The 12,400-nt window shown below is 40.0% G+C and overlaps 2 protein-coding genes across 4 annotated transcripts; both read left to right on the top strand.

Annotated features, from left to right (window-relative positions):
* Positions 1-2,445: 2,445 nt before the first annotated feature.
* On the top strand, positions 2,446-8,502 carry LOC133791131 (uncharacterized). 3 transcript variants are annotated; one of them, XR_009874129.1, is made up of 12 exons: positions 2,446-2,736; positions 2,923-3,012; positions 3,182-3,304; positions 3,613-3,780; positions 3,867-3,953; positions 4,090-4,226; positions 4,819-4,860; positions 5,191-6,213; positions 6,523-6,672; positions 6,774-6,896; positions 6,997-7,827; positions 7,976-8,502. XR_009874129.1 is itself a non-coding variant. In XM_062229043.1 (11 exons), the coding sequence occupies exons 1-11, from the start codon at positions 2,716-2,718 to the stop codon at positions 7,595-7,597; spliced, it is 2,565 nt and encodes an 854-aa protein (XP_062085027.1). In that variant the 5' UTR covers positions 2,446-2,715; the 3' UTR covers positions 7,598-8,502. The 3 variants fall into 3 exon arrangements, 1 of the variants encoding a protein (XP_062085027.1); XR_009874128.1 differs by having other exon boundaries at positions 8,130-8,502; XM_062229043.1 differs by having other exon boundaries at positions 6,997-8,502.
* A 314-nt stretch (positions 8,503-8,816) lies between these two features.
* LOC133791132 (protein PLASTID TRANSCRIPTIONALLY ACTIVE 16, chloroplastic) lies at positions 8,817-11,828 on the top strand. Its single transcript, XM_062229044.1, has 5 exons — positions 8,817-9,578; positions 10,142-10,588; positions 10,696-10,764; positions 10,910-10,968; positions 11,068-11,828. The coding sequence occupies exons 1-5, from the start codon at positions 9,138-9,140 to the stop codon at positions 11,600-11,602; spliced, it is 1,551 nt and encodes a 516-aa protein (XP_062085028.1). The 5' UTR covers positions 8,817-9,137; the 3' UTR covers positions 11,603-11,828.
* Positions 11,829-12,400: the final 572 nt, after the last annotated feature.

The raw sequence follows: 12,400 nt of genomic DNA on the forward strand, positions 1-12,400 counted from the left end.
AGGAAACGGGGTGCTGGAAATATGGGGGGCGAAGGGTTCGAGTTCTTCGTCGAACTCTTCGTCCCGATCCCGACCTCGTTCATTTTGTAAGAGCCTGAATGCTCTTTCCAGTTGTTAATCCTTTCTTGGACTGGATCCACGAGGGGGCTGACTTGAAACTGGTTATCGTTGATCACAACCCCAGTTTCGCGCCTCCGCATAGGATTCTTGCGTCCATTGAGGTGATTCCTCAGATCTGGATTCGAGGGGTTATCATTACCTCGATTATGGTTCAGGTGTTCTCGTAAATCTGGGTAATTCCTTCGATTCCCAGTATTTCTGGGTCCCTGGTCATACACACTAATCGATCTAGTGTCTCCCGAGCCTTCACTGACATGGCTCGTCGCGCGGTTATTTCGAGATGGGTTCCTTGTTGATTGCCTCGTCTCAATAGTATGAGACCGAGACATTTGGCTTATCTTGGGTTGGGTACCTCTATGCTCCCTAGTAGTCTCCCCATTCCTATGTCTTTGCCTAGCTTGCCTTTCCCTATCACCCCGAGTCGGTTGCGTGTTTCTCTGAGTTGGTGAGGGATACCTTATTGGCGATGGTGGTTGCCATCCATTACGAGGCCTAGAAGGTCCCGAGTTTACTCAAACTGGTTCAGGAACGCTCTATGCGTTACCAGGATTTTGGGCCCGAGCCTTCGTGGGGGCACGGCTATTCCCTATCTCGGCCGGTATCTCCGCAGTTGAGTTGGCAGGAGCTCCAACCCGGGTACTTCTCTGGGGCCTTGATGGAGCAGGTTGTTCTGCTGGTGGCGGAGGTTGCTCCATTCTCCGGGTGGCGGAGTTTTTGCGCGGTCACCCACGAGGCCTGCGTGGTGGAACATGAACGCTCGTGGAGGCGGAGCTTGGGCCTCTGGCTGAGGCGGGGCCTGAGCCGCCTGTGCCTCGGCAGCCAATCTGGCCAGCTCCTCATTACGTTTCTTGGCTTCTGCCAACTGCTTTTGCAGTTGACGATTTTCGAGCTCCACTATTGGGACATATCATTCTGGATAATAGTACATGTCCTCGTAGTCCCTGGGGGCCGGTGGTCCTCGAGAGTCGGATGACCCACTCCTCTCATCAGGGTCCGAATTCATCATAGGCTGCTTTCCAGGGCGTCGAGGGTAGTCAACTTCATCTAAAATTTCCTCCTCTGGAACGTTGGGATCGTTCGCTGCCATTGTTGATTCAAGGAGGCTTTTTGACTAGACTCACACGCGTACTGCTTAACGCTCTCAATGAAAGCACCAATCTGTTGACGCTGTTTTTCGTCAACTTAAATAGCAGAGCAATTAAGCAAATGGCAAATGGAGTGAATGAATTTAAAGAGGAAGATAAGAAGGTTTTTATGTGGTTCAGCAGTTAATTCTGCCTAGTCCACGAGTCTATGTTATTACGACTTGGAGTTTTCTGGAAATTCTTCAAAGATGAATTACCCAGAGCTTTCTCCCAGAAATCAGAAATCAGAATTCAATCATTTACAAGTGGTGACTCCTTCTCTATTTATAGGGAATGTTGCAGAGTTAATTCCCACATATTTCGGGAAGATATTCTGTATATCGATTGAAATAATGATATTAAATGCAATATCTCCTATATACATGGAAACGTCGCATGAAAATCGAGAACGGATAACAGATTAAATGATATCCCTTAAATTAGGGGATTAAATAACAATAAACACGTTCACACGTAGTGGGTTATTTCAGATGGATTATCCAATCTTCGAGATCGGCCATTAGCATTGACTCTGTCGAAACCAAGAGTCATTCACGAGCTTGCCACCCCAACTTTGTGCTATGCTCGGGGCATGTGGATGCTGACGAAGCTGCTACATCCGAGCTTGTACTTCCCGAGTTCAAGCTATCTCGCCTGAAGGAATTTGGTGAAAATATGTTTAAATGTCATGCCGTGCGAGCTCAGAACATATTCGAGGTCACACATCTTCGAGCTTTTGAGGTCGGAAACTACAGTAGAGCGGTCTGACTGAAGGATCAAGTGACGACCATGCATACCTTGAGCTCACACCTGACGAACCCAGCTTTCGCCCAGCTTTCGGGATCAAGTTTCCTTATCTCGAAATCTGAGTATAACAATATGTAGCTAGCCTACAATAGTGATATGTAAAAATAAGGTATAATAGTGCTGCTGATGGGGTTAATATTTCAACCCTATTTTGATTAATCAATGAAAATAAATATTTTATAACATTATTTCTTTTAACAAAATTATAATATTGACTTGATAAAATAATTTACGTTTCTTTTTTAAAATTCTTTTTCAAAACTATCTTTTTGGACACGCTCAATTTAGTTACATAAATCATTTTGTAAAATATATTTGAGTAGTACACAATCATTATTGGTGCTAAAATGGTAAAAACAAGGTGAGTTAGGTCAGGGATAATCTAACACCATATACCCGATCGCTTTACTTACTTATTTCTCTATTAGCATTCCATACCCAAAACTCGAAACTACTACCCTTTGTCTCCTCCAAATACAACTTCACTCCTCAGATTTACACCCCTTTCACTCTTTTACTCTCCCAACCTTCGCAACTCAAATCCATGGCGTAAATCCAACCCGGACCTCTGTATTTTGATTCTCTTTATCTTATTTGCTCACTCACTTGATCTAATTTTATTTAGCATTTCTACGATTTTCGTTTTTTACCCAAACCCTAGAAAATGTCAGGCGGGTTTTTCCGGGTAAGTTGTTGAATTCTCCGCTCTAATTTCAATTACTTGCTATTATTCAGATATCTGTATATACATATATATGTTCGGATTGCTTATTAAATTTTCTTATTTTCGAGTTAAACTATATAAACTACCTACATTTTTACTGTGAATTGGTGTTCAAATGAGTAATCTACACGAGTTTTGTTCATTTAGGGTACGTCGGCTGACCAGGACACGCGGTTCTCCAATAAGCAGGCGAAGTTGTTGAAATCACAGAAATTTCCTCCTGAATTAGAGCACTTGGTTCGTGTTTTTTCCCCTTCTGATTTCATGATGATGGTTTTATTTATTTTTAGTCGTTTGTGCATTAATTGGGATTGCCGCATTGGTTGATGTGTAAGCTCAGGAAATGGGTTGAATTGATGGGTTTTCGCCTTATAGGTTTATTCATTGGTCGTTGTATTCTATGTAGGTGGACATGACAAAGGTCAGTGCAGATGTTATCCGTCCATGGATTGCAAGCAGGGTGACTGAATTGCTCGGGTTTGAAGATGAAGTACTTATCAACTTCATTTATGGTCTTTTGGATGGAAAGGTAGTTTGGTTTTAGTGCGTAGTGGTGTTATATCAAGTGAGACTAGCTTTTATATTGACATTCTTTGCTCCATTATAATAGCAAACTGGATTTATTTTGTATATACTCTGTTCCATCTTTCTATTTCTCTGCTTGGTTAAACCTCAGTGGATATCTAGCTGTGCAAGACTGGTTTTATTATTTTAATCTATTCTCCAAAGTTTCTAAGTATGAGAATCATGGTTTATTGTATATTGATTTCTGCATGTAGTGAATTTATGTTTCAGTCAAATTAACTAAAGCTGCATTTATCTGTAATTATTCTGCAGGCAGTGAATGGGAAGCAGGTTCAAATTTCACTTACTGGATTTATGGAAAAAAATACTGGGAAATTTATGAAAGAGCTTTGGGCGCTACTACTGAGTGCCCAAAAGAATGCTAGCGGTGTTCCTCAGCAGTTCCTAGATGCTAAGCAAGAGGAGACTAGGAAAAAGAAGGTTAAAACTTGTGTAGTAATGTTGGTCTTAAATTGCATGTGCAGAAATTATATTTTTGGTATATATTTATGTTTGGATTCTTCCAGGAGGAGGCTGATCGGATAGCAAATGAAATCCAGAGAAAGAGAGATAAGGAGAGTAGGGATCTTGAAGAAGAGCGATTGAAGAAGATGGTAATGTTATTATGTTCATGCTAGACCTGTAGTCTGTGGAAATGAGTTTTTGTTTTTAACTTCCGTTTGTGTTTTCATGCATTCAGCTAGCTTCTGCAATTATTTGGGTTCATTCCTTTACCTCAAACTACTGTAGGAAGGAAGGGTTGAAACAAAATCTAGCAATGCTGCTTTGGAGCCAAACTCAAGGCACAACTTGGCAAGGGCTTCAAGTGACCGTCCCGAGGATGAGGAAGTAACTGAAAAGAGGAACGGTGCAAGAGCTAGGAATAGGTAGAGATTTATCTTACCTTTCAGTGGTGTTTCTGTGATATTTCCTGTTTGCGTATGTTTTCTTTTACATTAGATGACAGTATATCACTATATCGGATTATACAAGTTTCGAGGAACATAGATTTTCTTTTATTATTGTTGAATATAGCAGAATGTGTTCTTCTTTTAACTTGTTGTCCTTTAATAATTCTATTGAATGACCAGTGGCTTGATGAGTGCTTTGAGGGATACATATTAGAATTTAGGTATGTGATGATGCTTTAATTGTGAAGGCATGAATTATACACTATTTGAGGTTTACTCCTCAATGCCTATTGTTTGATAAAAGAGATTTATGGTTGGTCAATTTACGACTTAATTGGTATTTGGTACCTACAGTAGTTTTGCATATAACTGTGTGTGTAAAATTTTTGCATGATAGAGATTTACACTTTGTTTGCGTGGTTTATTAAAGACTGCCAATTTTCTGCCTCTGTCATTGATCTCGAGTTAGGATGAGATTACTTGGTTCAGATGGTGCTGATGAATGGCAGTAAATTTCCAGATACTTCAATGAAACATCAAGACAATAATTCTGTTACCTTTCGTACAGGATTTCAAGATCTCCCCATTCAGCAGGCCGTTCGTTGTCTCGGTAATTGTTCCAACTTGCTCTTATTTTTTTGTAGCACAAAATCATATTCACATCTCTGAGATTTATAAAAATTGAGCAGAGATTCTCCTTCGAGGTCTATCAGCAAGTCGTATTCTAACACCCAAAGTTATTCAGAGTATGCTTTGTTATTTTTCATTAGTAGAGGCTGACTTACTCTTTTTTACGTATTTTTGGGTTGATTGCTGGTTTTTAATTTAGAATAGCATAACAATGTTTTTGCTTTTAGTAGTTCCTATAGATGTTTCTTCGTATAATTTTGTTTTCACTTTTTTAAGATTATTAGGTCTCACCAAAACTATGATTTCTTAGTGAAAGACACAGGTCAAAGAGCATGTCTAGGACCCCAGAAGCACGAGGTCGGCCCATGACCTCTTCCTCTCCGAGAAGACGGTCTGTTACACCGCACCGGAGGCGTTCACCTCAACAATCAGTTTCTCCTGTAAGACAAAGAGCATTAAATTCCAAGAGATCTCGATCTCCGTCACCATCACGCCGTCGAGTTGGTTCTCCATATCGACATAGATCACCTTCACCTGAACATCGTAGATCACCACCACCTATGCGTCGTCGTAGATCACCATCACCAATACGTCGTCGTAGATCACCGTCACCTATGCATCGGCGTAGATCACCATCACCTTTTCGTCGACGTAGATCACCATCACCTTTTCGTCGGCATAGATCGCCCTCCCCTGCACGTCGTCGGAGATCACCCTCCCCTGCACGTCGTCGGAGATCGCCCTCCCCTGCACGTCGTCGAAGATCACCGCCCTCCCCTGCACGTCGTCGGAGATCACCACCCTCCCCTGCACGTCGTCGGAGATCACCGCCCTCCCCTGCACGTCGTTGGAGATCACCGCCCTCCCCTGCACATCGTCGCAGATCTCCGTCCCCTGTGCGTCGTCGTAGATCTCCATCTCCCATGCGTCGTCGCAGGTCACCATCACCAATGCGTCATCGCAAGTCACCCTCACCTGGACGACGGCGTATATCACCTTCCCTTGTACCTCATAGATCTCCTTCACCACTACGCCATCCTGTATTGCCCTCACCAATGCGAAGGAGGTCACCTACTCCCATACGGCGCAGGTCTCCTCCTGTACACAGCAGGTCACAAAGATCTTCTACTCCAGAAGATGAGTTTGCATCTCCTACACGAGGGAGGTCACCAGTTGCTGGTGGGAGGAGGTCAGCCCTTGACAGTAGGTCACCATCACCTTTTGAACGGAGTTCTTCATCTCCAGTTCAGCATCGTTCCCCTTCACCAATCAGGAGAAATTCTCCTAAGCATCAGAGAAAATCTCCCATTCAATCACCCAGTGGAAGGATGAGGTCAGTAACACATTACTTTCTGACAATCATATGTTGTGCCATTTGCATCCGTTGAAATGGTCTTCTTCTGGTAATAATTTATGAAGTTTAGATCAGAAGGATGGTACTTATTACTATTATTTTTGTTGTTGTTGGGAGTATGAGATTGTACGATCATACTGCATCTTTCACTTTTGTGGCTTCATTTTATTTTTGTCATTTTTATTTTTTCTCCTTTTCTATAGGCCATTTTTATTCACATTATAAGTTCAGAATTATTTCATAAGCTACTATTTTATTGGACTGACATTATTCTCTTATGGCACATAGATCATCTAGTTCTCTGAGATCACTGCAAAGAGAATCCAGGAATCAAATGGATTCCCTTAACAGAATTCCAGACTTGTCCCCATCACCACCTAAGTCCCCTGCATTGTCAGCATCGCCATCAGCTGGAAGGAGTGGTAGCGAAGAAAGGAGGTATTTATCTTTGGCTCAAGTGTCACAGTATCGTAATCACTTTGACTGTAATTAAAATTCTTCTGCAGCTTTATTGTACTTATATTTTATTTGTCATCCAGTCCGAATGAGAGTTCTCTTAGGCAACCAAGGGGCCGAATGACTCGGGATATTAGCTCTAGTCCTTTAAGGAAACCAAGAGAGCAGAAACTTCACAATGACAGTACGGAAATAAGGGAAGCGAAGTAAGAAGCAAAATATTTTTTGAATTATTTTTATACTGTTTTTGGCAGATTATTTTAGTTGGTCCATTTATTTATTCTGAGGACAAAAATATCCTGACAGGGAGAAGAGAGGAATTCTCGAGACTCCTGATCGAGATAGGCCTACAAAAGTGTATAAAGACCCTCTGCCAGATGAAGGACCACAGGCTTTGTATTCTGGTGAAGGTAGAAAATCTGATGACAAGGGTCGCTCTCATTCAAAAAATGTCAAAGAGAGCAGTCATGAGAGAGTTAATAAGCATAGTGGGTCTTTCGATTCTGGTTCTGAGGAAAATGATAACAATAGAGCTGGAGGTAAGGAAAAGAGAAAACATAAAAAATCAGAAAGGCGAGAAACAGCTTCTGATGATTATAGCTCTGATTCTGAAAAGGAGGACAGGAAAGAGGCTAAAAGGAGAAAGAAAGAGGAAAAAAAATTGCGTAAGGAGAAGAGGCGACAAAAACGCGAGGATCGGCGTCGCAGAAGGGAAGAACGCCGGGCTGGGAAACTAAGAGGCAAGAATCAAAGTGATGCTTCTGCTTCAGACGATGAATACGGTGGAAGGAGAGATTCTCATACTAGTGAGAATGAAGAGATGGAATCTGAGCAGAAAAAGCTTGAGATTGAGTTGCGGAAGAAGGCTCTGGAATCACTTAAAGCAAAGAAGGGCATCAGTCAATGAATTCAATAAATATGCTATTGTGGAATATTAAGCTACCATTTTGTTTTCCGATACTATAAAGCAGACACTTTAAGTATTTAGGATATTATCTGTTTGATTGAGAGTTTATCAATATTTTGTTACTGTTTAATGCAGTCCGTTTACTGCTGGCAGCTGAAATGGATAATGAGGATTTCCCGAGCTTAATCTTTTGGGTGCAACTTTATGCAGGCCTTGGTGCTAGATTTCTGGTAATTACTGTCTTCCCTAAGTCGGGAATTTTCTGTTGTTAATCATAGTGTTGCTTTTCAATCAATATGGAACCTCTTGATGATGTTTTCTGGTTGCATAGTCTTTGAATTTCGATTTCTGTATCGTCTGTTTTTGTTTGGGAATCAGAGTCAGAAGTGATGTGTTATAGTTTGTTTGAAGTTCAGTGCAAGAAATCTCAGTCAGCATGGTTTGGCTGATCTTGTTTAAATAACTTAAAAGGTCTTGGTGGTTTCATATATTAAGGGTCACACTAAGTTGAGTTTTTCTGATGGATTGGTAGATGAAAATGTGACATGGTTGAGCAGGCAGATCAGCGGTTTGTACATATGGTGATACAGGTGAAATTTCCATCTTTTACAGGCCGCCTTCAGAAGATCATTGTTTCTCCAGGTCAATCCTCTTATGTAAATTTTTGTTTGTCAAAGGCTTATACGGCTCTGTCTATATATAAGCAGATGCTCTCCTCTGCCTGTATTTAAGTTCAAAATTCATGGTTGGTCAATCTCTATGCTAGGGCACTAATTCTAGTCTCAGATTCATACCGTTATAATGGTTGTTTACTGATGCTATATTCCAAATATATGTATAAATCGCCAACTCTGTAAGAGGACGTACACATAAAAAGATATAATTGCCCTATTTTTTTTTTGAAATTTCCATGTGTTTGGCGTCGAGATTAAAGATAATACATACGCCGTTGCTGTTAACTCCAAATATATGAGGCTGCAATGGGGAGTTCTTATTTTTTTGCCCTTCAAGACATGATTTTATTCACCTTTTTTGTGGTCCTGCCTTCGAAGTTTGAACAACAATAATCAATGGTTTTGAGTAAAAAAGAAAAGAAAAGGAAACTGTCCAAAACGACCATTATGTATTAAGAAGGGTAAACAACATAAAAATATGGTCAATTTGTGGGCCGCACGTAATCCCATATTAGAAAATTTCTGTGGTCGCATGGTGGATAGACCTTTAAATGAATCTAAACTTGGATGATGAAACTATTGTTTACATGAAAGGGCCAACCAGAATAAAAGAACGAAAAAAAATATCTGGTGCTCAAGTTTTTCATTGTGGATAGAATATGCCACTTGGCGTTGTATCATTGGCCAGATGGCAATACAATTCCCATCCAGATAATAAGCTATGTGATTCATCTGCAACGGCCAAGCCAACATGGAGTATCAAGTATGGTGTTGCACAGAAAACTGAATTTGGAGGGAAAAAGGAAGACGAAGAAGAGTCACCTCCTCAAACTTAGAATTAGATACCCTTCTTCCTTTCCCCAGTAATGGCTTCTACTCTCACCTCCCATTCCTTTCTTTTAAGCTCCGCACCCAACTCAAGGGGACTAACCCTCAAGACCAGGAGGCTCAGAGCTTTTGCCAAAGGGTCCGGACCCTTCTCTTCTTTCAGGCTCGGTAAAAATGCAGCCAGTGAAGCTGATTCTTCCTCTGAAGAAGGTGAAACCAATTCTAGTCCCTTCCGTTTTGACTTTGGGAAAATGCCCGATGTCAAGTCTTTGATCCCTGTTGTGAGTAACCCTTCTTCGGGGTTGTCGTTTGGGAACAACAGGCGTAAGGATGCTGGGACGGTGTTCGTTGCAGGCGCCACTGGCCAGGCTGGTATTCGAATAGCGCAGACCCTTTTGCGTGAGGGATTTACTGTAAGGGCTGGCGTTTCTGAAATTGGCGCAGCTCAAGAGTTGGCTCGTCTTGCTTCCAAGTACAAGGTTATTAGTTTCTTCGTCTTACTCAATGATTTAAGAATATCATATGTTAACGTGTAAGTCATGTTCTACTAAATACGTAATGAAACATGATGGTTATATTTGGAAACTAGAATAGGATTATATTATATTATTTATTTTTGTTATGTAATTAGAAAAACATACAATTACATATCCATGTCTTTTCTCGTGAACCGTTTTTTTTTCATGGTGCATTCATGAAAACTGATGATTTTTATTTCTTTCATTCTGTTATCAAACTTTTTCTCATTATGAATATTAGTACACAAACGAAAAATATAGCAGGGTGCTTGTAAATTGTGATGCCAAAGATATATATAAAGAATTCAAATATAGAAATACATAATTATCTCGTTACTGGTCATGATGTATAGGATTAGTTGATGTTTAGGTCCGATTTTATCTGTTGCGCTTTGAAATTTTCCGTGTTATGAACTTATACGATTGTAGCAGAGTGTTTAGAAGAATTAAAACATTTATTAGTTGTTGGCTATTAACATTTTTCTTCTCTTGTTTTGTTGGGTAACAATGAATCAATAATGCAGATCATATCAAATGAAGAATCAAAACGTTTGAATGCCGTGGAATCGACATTCCAAGATGCTGAATCCATTGCCAAGGCAATTGGAAACGCCAGCAAAGTTGTGGTAACAATAGGCCCTACGGAGAATGGCCCCAGCCAGGAAGTCACGACGCTGGACGCTTTAAAAGTTGTCCAAGCTGCCGGGCTTGCTGGTGTTGGCCACGTGGCAATAGTCTATGACGGTAACACAAGTTCTGGATCAACATACAACGTACTGGATGGCATTACCTCATTCTTTAACAACATATTCTCACAATCATTGAGTGTACAAGAATTTCTGCAGAAAGTCATTGAAACAGACATCAGCTATACGTTTATAAAGACGAGTTTGACAGAAGACTTTTCACCAGAGAGTGACTATAATGTTGTTGTGTCAGCTGAAGGAAGCGTTGGTGCAAACGACTACAAAGTAATGTAATGTATGCAGTAATGTGTAGTGTAAAAAAATCATCATTCAAAAGATTTGGTTGTAAATATTTGTTTTTGGGGTGGACATAATTTTGACTCTACAATCAGGTAGCCAAGTCTCAGATTGCATCACTGGTGGCCAATGTTTTTTCAAACACGGCTGTAGCAGAAAATAAGGTATGTGCATTTCTTTTTAGCAAAGTTTTGCTCATATTAATGAATGTGTGCTAGTCTTATATGGCATTCTATAAATGGTGAAAATCCTAAAAAGAGTTGATAACTATAGTTGTCTTCACCTATTGATTGCTTTCAACTGTTATAGGTTGTAGAAGTATTTACGGATCCATCAGCACCCTCGAGTCCTATAGGTGATCTTTTCAGGTAATCTTTTTCACTTTGTCTAACCAAAAGTTTCAAATTTCCATATTGCTTGATTGTAATAGAAAAGGAAATGCTATTTTGTGCTGTTTTGGCTTTCAGTTCCATTCCTGAGGATGGAAGAAGAAAATTCTACGCAGAAAGTATAGCAAAGGCAAAAGCAGAGGAAGAAGCAATATTAGCAGCTGAGAAAGCTCGAGAAGCTTCTGTGGCTGCAAAGCAACTTGAAGAAGAGGTGAAAAAGCTGTCTAAGAAAGAAGCTAAAGCTGCCAGTTTAGCTGAAGAAGCTCAAGAGAAGGCAGATGCTGCAGGAGCTTCATTTGATAACCTATTTAGCAAAGCTAAAGATGTGAGTTCTGGATTGTCCTGGGACAAACTCAGCTCACAGCTTGCAGCCAGGGTTCAAAAGGCCCAAGAGACACCAAAAGTGCAGGTTGCAACTGTCAGGGGACAGGCAAAGGCTCGGACACTGCCATCCCTCAAAGCCCTTGTCAAACAGAACGGTCCTGCTTCAAAACCAAAGGTGGAGCCAAAGTCGAGTTCGAAAGGCAAGCAGAAGGAAACAAAGTCACCAGAAGTGAGGAAGGTGTTTGGTGGCCTGTTTAAGCAAGAGACCATATACGTTGATGATGACTGAAGAGGCTTAGCTACGACTGATATATATATTATTGTAATAATTGTTAAGAGTCTAGTTTGGCGCAGATGGGATGTATTTTGTCTGGTCCAAGTCTTCTACTTTTATTTTGTGAAAAAAGAATAAGCATCAATTAATTTCTATATTATGATTGTAACTTGAGGTTGAAGTCTCGACAGTTTTATTAGTACCCATGTATCGATTTATTGATCGTTCTCTTTGGTAACAATTTGTTATTTTGTTTATTTTACAGAAGGCAATTAACGGATGATCCGATATGTAGTTAATTAGTGTTGGAAATCTAACACCAAGATTCACTGCAAACAACCAATACACAGCCAAGATAGCAAATAAAATAACAATAATGCAAAACAAATCAAAACAGAAACCAAGTAAAGTGAATGATCAAGATGAACACCAGGGATTATCTGGTCCTCTACAAGATCCACTATAAAACCATGAACAAAGTACACCCTCCACAGATGAAACTCTCTCACTCATTACAAACAGTGACAGACTGAGATATAAACATAGAGGGGCCATTTTAAAAAAAATAAAGACTGCTATTATATATACAAAATATATTAAAGTATAATTTTTTTCTTTAATTTTATGGGGTCAATATACATTTTCATATATATTTATAATATATTTTTTTTCAAAAATACATTGTATAAAGATATAGAAAAAAAAAGTTAGGGGAGCCATGGCCACCCATGTTAGACAAGCTTGTATGAAATGAAATGAATCTCTCAATAATAAGTTAGAGACTAAAGCTTTATACATACAAGTGTGTAACAA

Source organism: Humulus lupulus, chromosome 7 (assembly GCF_963169125.1).
Source record: "Humulus lupulus chromosome 7, drHumLupu1.1, whole genome shotgun sequence".
NCBI classification, from domain to species: Eukaryota; Viridiplantae; Streptophyta; class Magnoliopsida; order Rosales; family Cannabaceae; genus Humulus; species Humulus lupulus.